Below are 19,298 nucleotides of genomic sequence, written 5' to 3'. Positions count from 1 at the left end.
ACACAGCCAGGATGCTGTGCATCTCCAAAGCAGTTCCATCCAGTGTAGCCAGTGAGGTAGCATCTTCCATAAAAGTTGTGAGATTTGCTACCAGAGACTATCAATGTATGTGCACAAGAGGGCCCAATGAAAGTTGCAGATGCCACCTTAGCTCTCTGAAATAATAGGCATTTCCTGACTTATGAGCATTCTATGCATCTTTAGCATTGCCTTACTATACATACCATTTCACCAGGTTGTTTGGGTTTCTTTTTTTAAGCAGAAGGCTAAAAGCTTCTATCAAGTGACACTCGCACAACTCAGAAATATGACTTCACTTCTGTGATGCATAATTCTGACACTTGAGCTACATGAGGAATTCATAGTGATATTGTGACCAAAAGCAGTAATTGCAGCAAATGAGACATACACTTTACTAGAAGAAAGCAGACAAGAGGTTCAGGAGTCTTCGGTTTCATTACAAATGGTGTAGGAGAAGACTACAGTGGGAAGATTCCTCTGATAATTACCTCTGTAAATTGGAGCCCTTCTACCTTTTTCCCTTCAATCTCCTCTCTTCTCAACAGCATTATCTCCCCACTCCCACCTCATTTCTAACTTTCCTGGTTCTTCAACCCAATCCCAACACTTTCACCTTATCCTCTGTCTTCTCACAATTTCATTCCCCCCCTCCACTGCATGTGAATTCCTACCCCTTTTACTGCTTTCCCAGTAAAAACAATTAAGCTCCCCGTTCCAATTTCCTTGCTCAGCAGTTGCAGTTCTATCTCTTTGTAATGTTCCCATATGTCTCCAAATCCTAAATCTAGCTGCTCAACAAGTACTAGCTTCCTCTACCCACATATATACAATTTCATTCTCCTCCTCCTCCCTCCACATTTCCTGTCGCAAGCAACTGCCAATACTACTTTTCTGTGGCTCCACTTCTTGCTCTCTGGTATCAAAAGCAGGAAGTTTCCTCTTTCACAGTGCCTAGAGATAAGCACCCACTCCAGAAACCTAAACCAAGCACAACAGTTATTTTTAACCATTAAAATCTTTTTCAATTGTTAAAATTCCTTAAGTTGAAGGAAGCCCCCCCCCCCCAAAAAAAAATATTTACTCAGGTTGAGAAGCTTATATGAAGACAGGGACTGCATTTCCTTTCCACAAGCACATTGTCAAACATTACCTCCCAGCACAAACTATGGGAGTTTCAGGTTAAACATACAGTTGCATTCCCTCCCCATCAGCAGACAGACTTTTAAAGAAAATAAAATGTGTCTTTAAGAAACAGTTGAATTATTTTTCAGCCTATACACCTACAAATAAAGTTACCATTACAGCTCACATTGCTTCATCTTCCATCTATTTCGCACATAAACAAGTTTTCAGACCTAGGTGTAAAGCAGGGCAGTATAAGCATGTCATACCATTGCTTTTGTGTTTTGGCATAAATTCCAATAGACAGTCCAAAGCCACAAAGTACTTTGAAATACTGTAGTGTATCAGGTGCTTTATAACACAAAGTATTTTTACTCCCCTCCTAGGTAGGAAGAGGACTGAACAACAAGATGAACGCAGCTCAGCTAAACTGGGCATTAGACTCAAGTTCTCCTTAACCTGATGAATCATTACAGCAAATAGCTGTTAAGATATTCTTCTACAACAAATTTAAAAATTATTTACTTTCTGCACTAGACTGTTCAGTTTCAATGACGCATGCTCTTGAGATAATTGATCTTAAGAACTGTAAAGTTTTTTCTACTAAAAAGAAACATTTCCAAGAGATTTATTTGTTCCCACTCTGAAAGGAAGTTCCCATCTCATTTTCCTAACATCCACCAATACTTACTCTGAAGAGTTAAAAGCTCTTGACACACCCCATTCAGCTCCATTTAAGTCTGTCTTGAAATGTACTTCACCTGAAGCTGCATAGGCCAAAATTAACACTCAATAGCAGGAGAGTGTCACAAATAACACCTATTACATTCTCCCTGTGCCACAATAATTTCCTGCTATATTTACAGAATTCAGATTAACCAAGCTCAAAATCTTATAGCTTACTAGAAATTAAGAGGAAGAAACCTTTTATTATTTTTAGTATTGTCTAGAAGCTGGGATGATCAAGACCCACTCTCATAAGGGCTCTACAAATCTAATATAAACGAAGACTGTTAGTTCTTCAGAGTGGAATGGTAAATACTCAAATAATACTCCTCAGTTTGTTAACATCTACAAAGTAAATGCTATAAAGTAGCATTTTAAAGAGGACATCACAACACAGCACATCTTCCTGTCCTTCTCCTCTACAAAATCTTTATCCCCACTTTCTGGCAGTGGTAATTCACAATTAAGCACCTCTTAAGCTTTTACAAATTGAGTCTCTCTTCAGACACAATACCTATTGGTCCTCATGTGTTGTTTGAGCTTATACTTTCTTCATTTAGACCTCTAACAGTCATCCACCACTAAACGGCCTGGATTTTTTGGTCCCAACATGCCCATGAGCTTGAAAAAAAAGTGTTAAACTTTCTTCTAATTTCCACTCTAATTTTACACACAGCTAGTTTACTTGCTCTTCTGCTAACAAAGTCCTCCTCTCTTGCTAGTATTTACTTACTCACCCAATGCTTTTATTCAGAACGTGATATTTTGTCCTGCTAGAACAAACAAAGCAACCTCTTCTTTCCTCAGGTACAGATTTTTGCATAGCATCCTACTTTTTCTTTCCATGCCTGCCTGAGCCGGGATTTATCCTTTCGTCTGCTAGCAGCCAGGAACAGTACATAGCATGCAAACGAGGGTGGCCCCAATGCCAAGAGTAAGACTATTAATATTTCCGCAATGTTGGCTGAAGATTCCTGCCTCAGTCTGTCTGCAGTCTACCAGGGTTCTCCTCCTCTATTGCTTCCAGCTGAAAAGTTCTGAGCTTAAAAACATAATGTTACCTAGTCTCACAAAAACAATTATTTTACACCACTGACTTCCTTCCACTGTAATAATTCCTTGTTCAAGGTATATATCATACCTTGATATCTGACTATATCATATCTTGATATCTTTTTATCATTATTAATGCCTCAAAACCTTGCATCTTTGATTTACTGAAAAGATTAAAGAGCTACAGGTTAATGAAATTTGCCAGTCCCAAGAACTCTCCTAGAAACCACCTTACACAGTTTAACACCTCTCCTTTTCAGCAGAAACAGTCACCTTTTGAGCCAACTCCTTGCCCATCCTGTAAATCTTCTAGACACAATGCCCTCTCCAGTTCAGTATTTTCCTATATAAGTCCACACAAAATACTTATCTGTGCCCACAGTTTTGATCCATTGCATTTTCTTTGCATCAAAAATTTTGTTTAAAAATGATCATTCTAGATATACCTTTGGAAAAATCTCCCTCCAGTAAATCTTTCCTTCACCATCATCTGTTCTGAAGTCCCTGTGAAGGGATCAGACAAGCAAGCCTGTAATAGATCAGATCACTTTCTCACTGTCACAAAGGCATCATCAAGGTTCATGGTGTCTTTATTGTTTTCCAGTCATACAGTATACTGATCTGTCTCAATATAAAACTAAATATTTGTTGCCAGCCTGAAACTTCATACACCAATTCTTTCAACATACAGAGACACAGATTAGCACCAACACCTCCTAAATTAATAAAAAATATGCAGCAGAAAAAACTCCTAGTGGTGAAGATTCTGCAATTTCATATTATTGCATTTTAATATGAGCAGTTTGGAATTATAATTTACATCCACAATCACAACAAACATTTAAGACAGACATATCACTCCTCATTATTTTAAACATAACACCAACAGTCACTATAGGTATTAACTGAAATAATCATGTTCCTTCTCAAAGAAATAAAACTCTAATCAAGATTTTTCTCCTTTAGCATACCTAAATACTGAAAATCATTAAAAATAACAACTATATTCTTAAAAAAAAATAGTTATAGGATGGATTCTCAAAATTCCCAAACTTATTTGTAAGAAAGATTTTTCTGCTGGATACATTCAATTCCAGGAAGACTGTACAGTCACTTATAGGAAGTGTTAGACCTCTGTAAGTCATGTTTTATAGAGCTTACCATTAATATTTCTTCATTAGAACACAAGAAGGTGTATTAATGCATTCATTTGACTTTACTTTGTTGTGTGAGAGATACGTACATACACACATCTCAAACTATAATCTTTATGTTCTCACAAATGTATATTTGAACAGACTAATGATAAATGCGTCTGATCTCATAACTAAAAATCTAGAATGGTGGGGGAAGGAAAAACATTCCTTACCACTTGGATTTCAGGTGAAACTATTTTTCTGGTTATTACTGCCTAATAATTTTACTTCTAGAAGGATAGCCAATTTTTAAAAGTCAAATAGTTTAAAAGCAAAGTCACAGGTACTAAGACCTAAGTGTCCACTGTGCCTCAAAAAGATAATGCAATAGAGAAATTATTTGACACTGTAAATGTTATCCTTTCCCAAAAGTCAAGCTTCTGGAAATCGAGAGGCATACTTCCCAAATGGTCATTCCTGGTAAACAATTCAAAGTACAGCAAGAATGGAAAATTCCTGCATTTTTACACCAAAGGTTGCAAGTAAGTTTGTATTATTGCTCAATAAACATGTATTATTTAAAAGCACCCAGACATGGTATCTGAGCACATTCTATATGTATCAGAATGACAAATAACATTTTTCACATCTGGAAAGCTTATGCACCATACACAGCCTTAGAATGGGACAGAGGTAGCTTCAAAGACAGAACTGAATTAACCTGATTGGAAAGTTTAAACCCTTGAAGTTTATTGGAAGGCTTCAGGAAAACCTGAACATAATTAAAAAAAAAATAAAACATTTAATACCATGTGCAGTCAAGCTTTTGTCTCACATGCATTTTTGAAAGAAAAATGTTTTCTAATCTTGCCTTACATGCACCTTTTATTCTTTGGACAGACTTTGGACACATTCCATCTAAATACTGAAACACATAAAGGAGCAAAGAGAATAAGGTCTTGTAGCCATTTCAGCCTTGTAAAGTTAACAAGCATTTCTATTTGAACTATAAGCAAAGCAGCAGAACATGTCTGTCTTTACTCCCATATGAACTTTCTTGATAATATGATGACCTAAGAACAAGAGATACCGGAAGTTATACTAAGTCTTTGTGATACCATCAATATAAAGTTCAGATTCAGCAAACTGCAATATGAACATCTTTAAATAATAAATTTAAAAAAAAAATCCTATCACATCATTACTGTGCCAAAGTCAAAATCCAGGTGAAAAATGACATTGTTTTCTTGAAACTGAATCTCTACTTTCAAGTCAAGTTGCTGACAATATTCAGTAAAAGTGCTTAGTAAGAACATAAGCTAGCAGACATCAAATTAAGTAGCTATCTTCAGATTTCTCAGGAATTATAAATTAAGTACCTCAGGTTATTTCCTTAAGCAAAAACCACCTTCCTCCTTCATCTGTCCAATTTTAGGATGTTTTGTCTTCATTTAGATTGTTACGGATAAAACCACTAGGAAAGAAAGCATCTAACAGAATGATAGAGATGTATAGCTGTCATCCTGAAAGTTTAAGGCCGCACAGTTTGCTAACAAAGTTTGACTAAATTCAACTGTGGGCTCTAAAAAGATCCAGTTGCTACAGATTGAGAAGAAATGAACTTAAATCATTCCAATCTGAATTCTCCCTCTTCACTAAAAGGTCCAGCATTTGGTGATATCCTGAATGTTGTACCATCATTTTAAAGATGTCACTTATTACTAGTTCAAAATTACAAAATACATAAATTCTTACTTTCAATGTTGCTACGTTGTAGATTTAGACTATTTAAAATATCACCTTCATATTAAATTCACGTCAAATTCATTAGTCTTGAGCATCTGTGCAATGCCAATAAGATGTTATAAATGATATCTTAGAAGTGTCTATTTCCTTAAACTCAAAGCTAATTTCTCTTGAGTTTTGCTTATCCTTAACAACATTTTTGATGTTTATTTTTCTCTATACTCACCCTATGTCTTTGAAAGAAAGAAATCCTCCTGCAGTTAAGAATTCAATGTTCAGATATCTCCTACACAATGAAACAATTCTCAGTGTTTTTCAGTGTGTTACCATTAGAATGGGAAGAGTCTTTGACCAAGTTTTCAGTATTCCGCCTCTCTCCATTCACTTTCCACTTATTTGTAGTGGAAAAGTATAATCCTGCCTATGTATGTAAAGCATACTTATACATTCAAGCATTTTAGCCTAACATTAGTTCAAAGTGCAGTCCAATTCATATCATACACGGCAACTCAGATCTTTCATAAATCACAATCAGGTACCACTAATCTGCAAACACAGAACCCTGAAAAATTCCCGATCTTTATTTTCCACTAATACATTGAAGCTCTTTTAAATTGAAAACGCTACACAGAGCCTTAAAATAACTGATCTGTTCAGTTCCAATTCTCCAAATTCAGACTGAAAACTTTTGTACATATTCATATGTACATAACGATAAAACATAACCGTAAAACACTTGTATACAAGACAGTTTTCTTATTTGTGTCTTTGCCTAGTCATTTCAAAAAACACCTCTATTTTAATAATTTATCAATTCATTACTAAACATGTTAGTTTTTAGAAAAACACTTTCTCTGAAGTGACACAGAGGAACTTGTCTTGAGGGGAAAGCCTGCTCAGAGTAAAACTTGCTTTCCTCCAATCCATGTCTAGCTGATTCCTACACTGACCACAGATCCTCACAGATCAGAACACAGAATGGTGCTGGCTGTCAAAATAATAAAATAAAAAATAAAAACAAACAAACACACACCATAAAACCCTATACAAACATTCAGGCCCAAACTTCATTAAGCTGAATTCTTCCGTTGACATAAGCAGAACTTTTGCATGCAAATTTTCAGCTGCTGGCTTCAAATCTCTTTCACAACTAGAAACTTTGACACAATGAGGTGGCAGTGGTAAAGCTTGTTCCCACGCAGAAATCAAGGTTAGATAATCAGGAAGGGCAGTCCTGACAGAAGAGGGCAGGCTCCCTTCAGCTCAGTCTATGACACACATCTTCCAGAAACCTCTTCCTTGCATTACCCTCTAACATCATGGGACTGCCACACTCATCACTTCTTTTCAGTTGGACAGTCAATGCATCCCATATGACGTTTAAGGAAGGACAGCATTAGTTCCAGTTCCGGAGGCCCTTTCGATCCCTGGCTCAAGGGGGTAATCAGCAGGGATGCCCTGCAAAGACACTGAACGCAGTGAGAATCAGCAGGCTCCACAAATTCGTAATGGTGCTAGTTTACTATATAGCTCTCACTGCTTAAAAGATGAAATGGGCCTGACACAAGGAGCACAAAATTTAAGTTGTGCAGTGCTGGATTTCAGGCCCAGTGCTGAGCTAAAAGCTGTGTCAACACTTGACTTTGCTTACAAGGAAGAATATACTATTTCGAATGGATTTTAGACAGTTTTAATTCCTCATCTTTCAAAGATTGGGGGGAGGGGGGTAGTTATGATAGATTTATTCAATACGGGCAGATAAGGCAATCCTGTAGGGCATATTGGAGATGAATGACAGAAATTTTGTAGTAAGGTGCTGCTCTTTCTCCTATATACTTACCCTCCTGGTACTCCCCCCACCCAGCCCAGATTTTAGCTACTTCATAATCACAAGATCCTTTAAATGTCCTTAAAGCACTGGGAAACAAGGAAGAAAGCATTTGAATTAAGATGAGATGAAGAACAAAATATTTATAAAAAACAGCACCTTAGAACAAGAAGCAGTTCAGATCACATAGTTGCAGCAGCATAGCTATGTCCCTCAAATGCTCTTTCATACTAATATACAGGTTGAAATGAACAACTTATGAACTTATATTAGCAGACTCATAGGTTTATGATGGCACTAATAACTAACGACTAGTTTTAAGTGTGACTAAAAGCAGGAAAATATCCCTTTAATCTCTACCACATTGGGTTTCAAAAATAGACACGTAATTCTGTATTATTTACTGCTTTGATACAACATGAAATTACTTTGGTAAACAGCATCTTCATTTCCATTCAATATTTTTAAATGCACATAAACACACACTCTAAAATATTACACTGTAATTCTATATATATTAGAATGAAAATAATTAGGGAACAATCATACATTTGCCTAGCAAACAAAATTTCTCTCAACCCATATCCAACAGAAAGTTCAGAAATAAAATCAGTCAGCAATGGAGAACTGTGATAATACTTAGGCAAAACAAAGTTCTCAGGTGAAGCTTTGAATCTCCTACTGGAAAGTATTCTGTAATCTAGAAGTGGACACAGGTGTGTTCTCAGCTTTTCTTCAGATACCCAACATGACTTCCTCAGAAAAACTCTCTTAATTCTCAAAAGAGGTAAACTGTATAAAGGAAGTATCATATACACAAATTCACACTATTATACTTAAATTCATTCAGTTTTCCTGCAGTCAGATAATTATACTGAAAACCAATTGAGAAGATATTTACTTTCTTTTCAACTTAAAAAAAAGAAAAACCTAACACTTTTAATCAGAACTGAAGATTAAGAAACAAGCTACTTAGACTCAAATACACTATTCTGTCAGTATAACCGCATTACACCAGGGGTTCTACCATTACAGGGTATTCCAGTTTAAAAAACAAACAAAAAAAAGTACAAACCAGTGCAAATTTTCCAAATTCCTCTACATTTAAATATAAAAGACTGATCAGCAGACCCATCCCTTTTAAGTCATGGTGTCTTCATTATTTGCAGCATCTTTGTATTTGAGAAAGTACATATTGACATCCCTACAGTAATTTACAAGGCCTGCTCCTTTTTAGCATTACCAGTCCTTTGATGAGAGAAAAGAAGGGGTACATCCAAATTTCAAAGTCCTCTTTAAATATAAATTGCTTATTCATAGCTCATAATGATCATCAGATCTGACCTCTGTCTGGTTCCCACACTCCCCAGGAGACCCTTCTCCAGCCACAATCTGCATGGCATGACTTTATGTCATCTCAGTCAGTTAACATTAGAGAAAATTTAAATATCACTTAACAAACTCACTTCATAACCAATAATTCTGCAATTTATAATGACAAAGCTGCATCTTCAATATCTTATGGGAAACCCATGCCTCAGGGTCCCACATACCATCTTCAGCTTTCAAACAAATTTTTATGTTCAAAAAAAAGGGGGAAAAGAAAAAAAAGGGGGTTTCAGAACTTACATTGACTTTGAAGCTTTGTACTGAGCCATCCAAAAAGTGGACATTACAGATTATCTCTGATCGAGTTTTCTCTTTTGGTAGTTCTGACGCTCGTATATTATTTATCCTCCCACCTAAGGCTCGTAAGCGGGAGTTCATAACTATTGCTGAATAACCTATAAAACAAAAATCACATTTAATAGAAATTGTTATAATTCATTAAAGATTCATCAATACTTTTCAGAGAAACCCACACCAACATGAAGACCTCATTACACCCAAATACGTAGAGTAATAAAAAACACTTCTATAAAAGAATAAACTGTAAAATTAACAAGTTGCAAACCAGAGCGTACATGCCTATAGAGGGGCTTTCATGATCTAAATGTAGCCAGCTTAATGCAATCAACTAAACCACTTCAACTTATGTTTAGGTTGGGCACGTGCCTTTGCCTTAATTTAAATCAGAAAAGAACCCAAACACCCATTATACAGTAGAAAGCCAGGGCTAGGAAAAGCTTTTTTGATCTGTAACTAATAAGTCCATCACACCTTTATAGTATTCCTATAATTCATATTTCTATATTCACCACACAATTTTCACAACAGTGAAGCTTTTTCTTTTTAAACCACTAAACAGACAAACAGTTTTGCCTTAATGCAGATTACTTTCTGCTAAGTAGCATTTTCATTAAAAAGCGTATCACTATTTCACAACCTACAATACATAAAACATGAATTTCCTTTTCTGTGGGATGTTCTTCTTCAGGTATAAGTTTCTGGTTTCATGAATTTTTTTGAAAAAAATCTCCGGGGCACTAAGACTCTGAAATCCATACTTTTCACAAATGTAAAAGAAAAATATTACTCCTTAAAGGAAGAGATGAATTAAACAGTCAAGCCTGCAAACATTTCCATGAAGAAAGAATCAAGCCTCTCTTCACTAGATCAGTTTACCAATTAACATCACAATATACAAAGGCAGTTGGCAAGCGAAGCAGAGGATAGTTTTCCACGTTAATTACCAAATCATACTTCACTTATTAAAGGCTAGCTACAATGACACTTACATAGTATGAATCCTCACTCAGCAGCTGGCCACGTTAGACAGGACCAATGTCAGAGGGAGATTTCAAAATAGTCCTATTTCTCTATCTGCCTCAAAATGAAGGCTTGCTTTTCTTTGTTAGCAGCTGAAGAAACCAAATATTTTAAAATAAAACTACTTACATTCAAATTCTGAATTATCAAATCTACTCAAGCATCACTATAAAAAAGCAAAACTTGAAATGCACAAAAAGCCATGAGAGAGAAAATTCCATGAAGTACAAACGGGAACATAGCAGTGCAATGATCCATTTTCACACAACTTATAATCTTTACTTAGAACCAGCTAAAACAGCTCCCTTCTCACAGGAAAGAGAATTGGAAACTCAGAAGTCAGACACCCAAAAGTATTCAACAGGGACTCTCATGTATTTGTTCGGTCAACCAATTCATAGTTTGCTATTGTATTTTTTCTAAAATCAAAACTGTATATAAATTGCCTAGACTCATTTATTTAGCCAGCACATTGCTTTTTTCTCTTAGGAGATCATCAGTGTTTTCCTGTACATGAAGCCTTCATTCCAGCAATCTCTAATTTTCCAGCAGCTAGGTTTTAAACTGTATATTTATTCGGCATTGTGTTTGTCTTCTCCCAAAAGCCAGGTGAAAACATGAATTACTCCAAGTAATTTTTTCTCCCCTTTTCCACCCTCAGAGATCAAAAAGAACTTTTCACTTGCAGAAATAGACATCTACCCATTAGTCCACTGACAGGTAGAAGTAGAAAATTATTATTCACTGTGGGCAGTCATTAGATGAGAAAGAAACATTTTGCTAGGCGGATTCAAAGCTTTGCCAGCTAGCAGTGGACAGTCTGCCATACTCTGACTTCAGTCTGCATTATGAAGGGTACCATGCTCTAAAGCTTACAGGCTCATCCACACTCAGGAAAGGTCGGGAATATGAACAAAAGGGTTAAATAGAGATTTCCTATCTGCTGTCCCCAACACTTTTCTTAAAAGAAAAAAAAAAAAAAAGTATGATGGAAGTTAAGTATAGTTTACTCCTCTTCCATGTTAACTGGGCTTCAGTAGAGAGCAATGACCACAAGAGTCTCAGCTCCTGTCTGTTGGGAGAAAGCAGAAGACCCTCTCTCAGCCCCTGTGTCACCGAAATCAGGAGAAAGGCCTCTTGTCTGAGGCCTTTGGTAACACCTGCACTCCTAGGACAGAGCACACAGGACAAGCCATGCCTGCAGAACCGGCAACAATTTTGCCCTCTAACCCTAACCAGTCTCAAACAGAGTATTATTTACTGGTATTTCTCAAGGACTACAATATGGCTAAATCTTGTTTATCACTTGTTTAAGCTTTCAATATAGGAGCCAATAAAACAGCTTTTATTAATAGCATTATTAGACAAAATTGGCCAAATAAAAAATAATATATTATTTTTCTTATGTTGCCATATATACATGCTTGCTACCAAGGAAGACAAGATCATTTCATAACTGAAAAAATAACCCTTTATAAACAACTACTGATTTTTAAGTGACTGTACATAGCAGCACAAGTAATTCCAGGCTCATTTGATAACGAAGTCCTTCTCTATGGAAAGTCTAACAGATCATCTGGATAGCCTATCCCATATTTGGAGATAGATTTAGTACAGCTAGATTTCATTTTCAGATTATGATCCCCTATGATTTTTGCAGATTACAGCCCTACATTTCTTCCTTACATATGTATCAAGTTCTATATAAATTTCATCTACTACCCCCACTAAATTGTAATACACTTTCTAAATCCAAGCCCTGATTTCTGTTGAATACTGCCAACTGGACACAAGAAAAAACAGGAATCTCAGTTCTGACACTATCTGCGACAAGAATACAATTTCATTCCTAAGGTTTTCACGAACTAACTAGAATTTTTAATGCTATTAAAGAGAACACATGTTGTTACTACTGCACTTTCACGTCTCTCCTCCAAGTCACACCTGTTCTTTTTTATGCCACAAACCTGTTAGCTATCTGTCTCTGAGGATCCATAGAAAGTATCCAAGAGTTAAAGGTAACACCTGTTTAGAAACTGTTGATAATTATAAAATCAGAGAAGTGCTTAGTTTTAGATTACAGTTCCATTTTTTTTTTTTTTTTTTTTTACACTAGCTCTTAACAGCTATATTCGTTTTATACCTTTAGGTCACTTGCTCTACACCAAAACTGGAATAGTATCTGGGAAATTCATCATAAGAAATGTAAACTTTTTGGATATGACCTTTTGCATTGAGTTTACAAATGGAAACTCAGAAGTCCTTGATTTTTATAAGTTTCAGACAATTTCATGTAACATCAAATTGATAATACAGGAGGAGTTCATAGTTTGTGTATACAGCCCACAGACTCAATAGAGGCTGTCCTTGACAGAACCAGCTGATCATGGAAACTCTGCCAAGACCAGGATAAATGGCTCAGCATTTGGACACCATAGATAAGAGTCACTAGAGCTCAAATGGCCTAAGCAAGTCCCAAAAAAACACCAGTTGCTGCAAGTCCAAGGCACAGAAGGCCGTCCTCCTCTCCAGTTCCCAGCTACATCCCTTTTGACGCTACTCTGCACAGGACCTAAAAACTCCTGAAGGAGCTATTTCATAGATGTTACACTGCGGGCACCAGCATAAGTCATTTTGTGTGTCCTAGTTTAATGCATCGCTCATTATGTCTCTAACAAAACAGCTTTGTGAATCCCTGTTCTAACGGAAAAGGGAAAACGAATAAGAGATGAGCATATGAATTATTAGCACCTTATCTACTCTTTCTTTCATAGAAAAGATGTGTAAATAACATATTAAAAGCTATATTTTACATAAAAATAGGCCCAGATTGCTATAATGGCTTAGCTTATCAACCCCGGTGTACTACAAAATGGTACTTAGAAAAACATATAAAGCAACCTGCAATTGCAACTGCTTTTGGGATAGGCAAAGGGTCACTGAGATCACAGGCAAGATCAGATGCCTGCTCTAAACACTAGAAATTAGCCTCCAGCCTTGAGCAACCACAACCAGTCCCGGTTTCCCCTTTGCAGCCTTGGGCAGGAAGCTAATTTGCAAAGACGACAAACTAAACGAACTAATTTGAACATTATCAATTACTGATTAGCTTACAATTATTACCCTTTTCCTAAAATAAAGATCTCAAATACAGAAAGTCAACAGTTGTTTTAATTAAAAAAAAAAAAGCAAAGCAAAGAAAAAAGCACAGTTACTTTCACACAAAGATATAACACAAACATGCAGAATCCTATCCCGTAATCAAATCATGCAATAAGCTTACAGGAGCAACAGATGCAACTACAGAAAGAAGTTAATGTTTTCCAAGTACATTAAACACATTTCTAGCCAAGACTGGCTATGCACACCTTCTGCAACCATTAAACATCAGTCAGGCTGAACAAAAATGTATTTTCCTCATCTTTTGTATTGAAGATTGACTTTTAAAAGCCCTTTTCCATGCCAGCATTTCGTATCTTTACGACTTGCTTAGGAATTGTCAGTAAAGAAACTGTTTTGACCGTTAACATGTGTGCTACCAAGGAATTAAATCAGCAGCTTTTCTGCTTACATACTCAAGAATTTGCTGTATATAATTGCACATATATAACCATAAATAACTTAAGAGTCACTTATTGCCACCATTTCATTAGGAAAATGGGGACATTTCTACTCCTGCAACACTGTGCACTCAAGCTTTTTCTGGAAGGGAACTACTGTACTCTAAGGATTTTGAGTTTTTTTATACTCATATGACTGAAAATTTTTAGCTCCGTGTTGGTCTCTTGAAAACTGTAAATACTACAGAATCCATAGGAATTACATTTATGAAAGGATAGCACTACTCACCTACTTTCATTACCTGAGCTACAACACCTGACGATGAGGAGAAAAACAGTAGCACTAAGGACATAATAATTATCTCCCATATGTTCTTTCAGTAATGTAGTTACATTTCATGGCTACTTATTGTTTTATTTAAAAGATATAAAACAAAGTGAGTGGGAATACAAAGTAATATAATATATTAAAGGTATCTTTGCATTGGTACACAGTTCTAATGCAACCAACACAAATGCTCTTCAGCATGCATCAACTTTCCCTATTTGCTGGCTAAAATGATCTCCCTATTTATCAGAAAAAACAACCCTAGAGAACCTGAATTTTTCATAGCAATCTATATTTTGATTCTTCTTCCCATGTAGTTAAGTATTATTCACACACCTTAAAGCCATATCTTTCAATGTGTCTTAATGAGGGTAAAATTATCCAGCCAGCTTTACTGAATAGAAGACAAGTTTTACTCAACACTTATGAAAACTAGTTTCCTTTTCCACCTTCCATAGAGAAAATGCTTCCTCTTTATTACATTCCCCAAAAGATACTAAAAGTTTCACCATTAATATACAATTAAACTCTAATGTTTTACAGGAAAGTCCTATAAGTTATTTAATCACAATACAATATTGGCAAATTTCCATGCAAATTACAGGGCACTGCTAAAGCAACAACCAAAAGGTAAGCTTCATTTTGAGCAATGTGTGCAAGTCATCATTTGCTCCTTATTTATGGTTATTCTCCACCAACTTTTCCTGACAGAGGTTAACAGCCACATATTGACCGTAAGTTCTATAGACAATAATTTGGAAGCTAGAAGTAGACTTTGTATGTCTTGAAAAAACAATTTAACAATAAATATTGAGCAGATAAAATATCAAATCACAGAAGCCTTAGATGATGAAGCATTATAGCCTATGGTGTAAAAATACCTCCAAACTGAAGAATGGAAGACACGTTGCTGCAACATTTTCTAACTTAAAACTGGAAGAGAGGTTGATATCTACACTGAAAGTCTGTGTGTGTATACATGCACACACACCATATCCAAAGCAGTAGCTGCAAGTTTTCCAACTGTCACTCCTAAGACAGACAGCGATATCATTGTACTAGAAGCCTTTCATCCCAAAACTAAATTTAAAATTAACATTAAAAAAAAATTCAGCTTTCTTTTATTTGCTTCCAGTGGCTATCAGTAGTGCTGTATTACATCACAGCAAAGTTATTTAGCTGTCATAAATAATGAATAACTGTAACAAAATATTCTGAGATGATACGCTGTTATCAAAAATTGCAGGAGCAAGGTTTCAGCCATTCTAGTTACTGCCTTAAGTTTTTCAGTAAAACAGTGACATTCTTTACAGAAAAATGAGTACATTAAGAAATAAAGTTATAGGCACACAGTTTTGAAGGTATACCTTCAAGAATAGGTACAAGAATACCTATATTAACATACATTCTTGAACATATTGCTAGCCAAATATTTATGAAAGGTAGTGCAAAACAGATTAAAGGGAAAAAAAAAAAAAGACTCTTTCCTTGGTGAAATATAATGATACCTCTCTCTTTAGCTGAGATTATGCTGGAGTTCATCCACAAATAAGCCTTCAGGCTACACTGCATATATGATGATATCTTTATTTGCTTATTTAGAACACACTTAAAAGCATTTTAGTTTCAATGCAGGCAGTTACAAGGGAAAAAAGCCTTGATTTAAAAGCAAAAACCAACCCACAAGTAATTTTGAATACTCTTTCCTATGCTAACCTCCACAAAATTAGAGCTTAAACTTTTAATTTACATTTAAAGGCCAATAAGCAAGTAGACAAACTGGATTCTTCCTAGGTCTAGAAATCAGGAACCTACTTACTGCTCGGTAGTCATTGTCTGTAAGAAGAAAGTCTAATATATTCAGTTGCATGAATTTTAAAAAATCCCCACACCACTATAAGAGGTTAGCTGCTTAATTAGCACATAACATTGAGATTTATAATAAGCTTTGCAAGTCTTCTCTGCACTTCATTTCAACTTTGCATTCTAACATATCTCAGATAAATGCATACTGCAAGGGTCTTTCAAGAGCAATCTAGCTGTTTTGAACTCTGGATGCAGCAGAATCCTAGAGGAATGCCAAAGACTGACTGGAGCAGGGGGTGCAGAGGAGAAAATAAGCCCAAGTTCTAATTCTGGCATTGAACTTGATTGCCATATCCCTAAGATCATGCTAAGCCAACACCACACTGAAGGGGAAGCAAGCACTGTGAGTAGCTGCGCAGGTTTGGTGCAACACACTAAGTCACCCGGTCTTACTGCAGCTCTGCTGCCAGGTACAACCACATGTCTTTATTGGGGACTACAATTTAGTCCCACTGCCTAGACAGAGAGCAGAAAATGACTTGATGACAGACTCAGGGCCCTCAAAATACTGTATATAGGTGTACAAAAGAGGCTTTACTCTCTTCAGACTGTTAATTATACATTAATATTGGGTAAGCTACAGAAAGAACTGCACGTACAGTGATGGAAGAACAGCCCCCCCCCAAAAAAATTATCCTTAAAAAAAAGGGGGGGGGGATGTACAAGTCAAATGTTTGTTCTGTATATATTTTGAGACAAGTTTGAGACACAAATGCTCTACTTAAACTTCTTTGAGATTCTTCTTCCTCTTCCCCCTCCCCTTTTTTCAAAAGTTATTCACTGCCTGCAATCTACAGACTTTTGCCTGCAAAGTCTTAAAGTATGTGAATAGCTTCAGGTATACAAACAGTCTTTGCTATTAAAACTGAAGAGGACTCAAGGACTGGCTAGCAATAAAGCAGGACAGGCTGCTATTACGGAGTGATAAAGATTATTTAGTCAAAAGACATAACTCAAGGAAACATGTTTTAATATGGTTTGTCACAAAGTACTATCAGGAAACAATGCAAGCTACAGCAGAGGACAGAGCAAGTGCCTAGAAGAGGGAAAGAAGGTCTGTAGGAGGCAGTAGATAACTTTGACACAAAGCTTAAAGAGCTCAGTACATTATCTAGTCAAAGAGGATACTGCAATGTAGTTTAAGAACTTCCAGTAAGTTCTTTAAGTGTGGGGAAAAAAAAGAATTATCACAGCTTCTCGGCAACAATGCTCAACAGCAAGAGTGGATATCTGAAAACTTAATCTTGAAATCAGATATCCTAAGAGTAATTAAATATTGGAAGAGCTTGTGGTGGAAAAAAATAATAATAATACTGACCATCACTTTCAGTACTAAGGATCTTAACATGCTTTAATCCAACTTCTGAGGAAAATGCTTTGGTCCCATTTACAAAGGATCAAACTAGACTGTATAATAACCGTTCAAGCTTGAAGTCTGTGAATCTGGTCATACCAACTTCTCTGATGCTATTTTATGTACATAGAATTAAACTGTGCAATTAAGTCATCGCAAGATCCAGTGTTTCACCCTACACAGTGTGAAGGATTACTGTTAGACCTTAGATACGGGATTAGCAATAGTACAGAGATACCATCTACTGTATGCAGAATGAGTCAGGGAACAAAAACAAATGGGAGGAAAAAGCAGTTGAAGTAATAGCAGAGAACTCCCTACACAATTCAAATATCACAAAATAAAGATGAGAATGAGACAGAACCTTCTAAAGCTCCTTTCAAATTTTCAATAGTTTTTACTGCTCATAAGAGATCTATGCAGTATCTGCCTTGTTTATTTTTTAAATATCTTTAAAAAAAAAATCACATCTTAAAACAATACGTTCACTGCAATAATGGCTTGTTGCTCCATTTCCTGCACTGTGTGAACTGAAGAATTCAGGAACTCCATGGTTTCCTCTATAGCCTACTTCAACTTTAAACACAACTGCGGCATAAAAGAAAACTTGCTCATAGGAAAATGCAAGATTTATCACCAGATAAAGCCTTTTGGGGCTACAAAAAGCACTGCATGAACTGAAATCAGAATCTGCAGATTAGAAGTTTACCTTCTTCAACAGGTCATCGTCTAACATTAACAACAATAAAGACTGGAAGAACAGGGAAAGCTGAGTCAAAAGGGAAGTTGAGCATTCTAGTGCCCAACTATCAATCTTTCTCTTAAATTATTCTAGGTAGACTGAAGTATATCAGGGTATATTTCTGTACAGCTAACTGCCACAGGATAAAAATCAAGCATGAAGCTGTACCTACACCTACACTGCTCAGGTAACCCACTGATGTCATTAGTTTATATGTAAAGTCATTTATACCCTCAAATTTTCAAAACCAAACAAATAAGCACTCACCACTGAATTTTACAAAGAGAAGCTACTAAAATATTCTGAAACCTCAAGTACCAAGTTCACAACAGTAATGAAATTTATATACAAAAAGATCTCATTCTGTTAGTGGGCAATAAACTATTTCATAAAACTACTGTATAACAAATGAGAACAAACCTGTGATAAGTTCTACCACATCAACACTACTGACAACTAAAATTGTGACAATTAAACAGAAATTTTATCAACTCTATTATAGATTCAGTGAAGAGGAGCAGAAAAACAATTATCTGAAAACTTTCTCTAATAATTTAGATGTAGAACAGATGCACCCAAAACATACTTTTGAAGTGGAAATTTTACTGTTCTGCTATACCCATACTTAATTTCTAGACTGCTTGACTGGTATCAATCTGTGTTACTTCGGCTAAATCCAAAAACACATCAGGGCAACCCCTTTAAATAAAATGGGGATTATCCACCACAAGCATTATGTTGTCCACTAGATTCTCAGGTCAGTGCTAATCGCTACCTTTTCTAGTGTAAAAACATAGTTTGACTTTTTGAGAAGCCATGGTAATAAGACTTTGACGAGAATGACAGAAAAGCATCAATTCCACATATATCATGCTTCCCAACATAACACAAGCCGTTTGCTGATGGAGGACAATATTTAAAAATATCTATAAGTTCAATTAATAATAGTTCTGCTACACGATTGTCTATAAATTAAAAAAAAAAAATACAGCTTGCAGGTAATACCTCTGAGTTGACTCACAGGTGTGTTTAAAAAGAGAAAAAAAAAAGCTTTCCAAAACAATTGCATGTCCAAAGCAAATTTTTTTTCCATATTAACCATCCAAG

General features: G+C 35.9%; 1 protein-coding gene across 1 annotated transcript in view; it reads right to left on the bottom strand.

Moving 5' to 3' along the window:
• The window catches only part of PTPN3 (protein tyrosine phosphatase non-receptor type 3), a 190,649-nt gene that overhangs the window by 103,943 nt on the left and 67,408 nt on the right, over positions 1-19,298 (bottom strand). Inside the window, exon 2 of the mRNA XM_013952828.2 lies at positions 9,262-9,416. Within this exon, the coding sequence (XP_013808282.2) occupies positions 9,262-9,416 (155 nt within the window). The remainder of the gene's footprint in view (positions 1-9,261; positions 9,417-19,298) is intronic.

The sequence above is a fragment of the Apteryx mantelli genome, chromosome 2 (genome assembly GCF_036417845.1).
Source record: "Apteryx mantelli isolate bAptMan1 chromosome 2, bAptMan1.hap1, whole genome shotgun sequence".
NCBI lineage: Eukaryota > Metazoa > Chordata > Aves > Apterygiformes > Apterygidae > Apteryx > Apteryx mantelli.
Note: the sequence above shows the minus strand (reverse complement) of the source record. Positions and strands in the feature narration are given on the sequence as shown.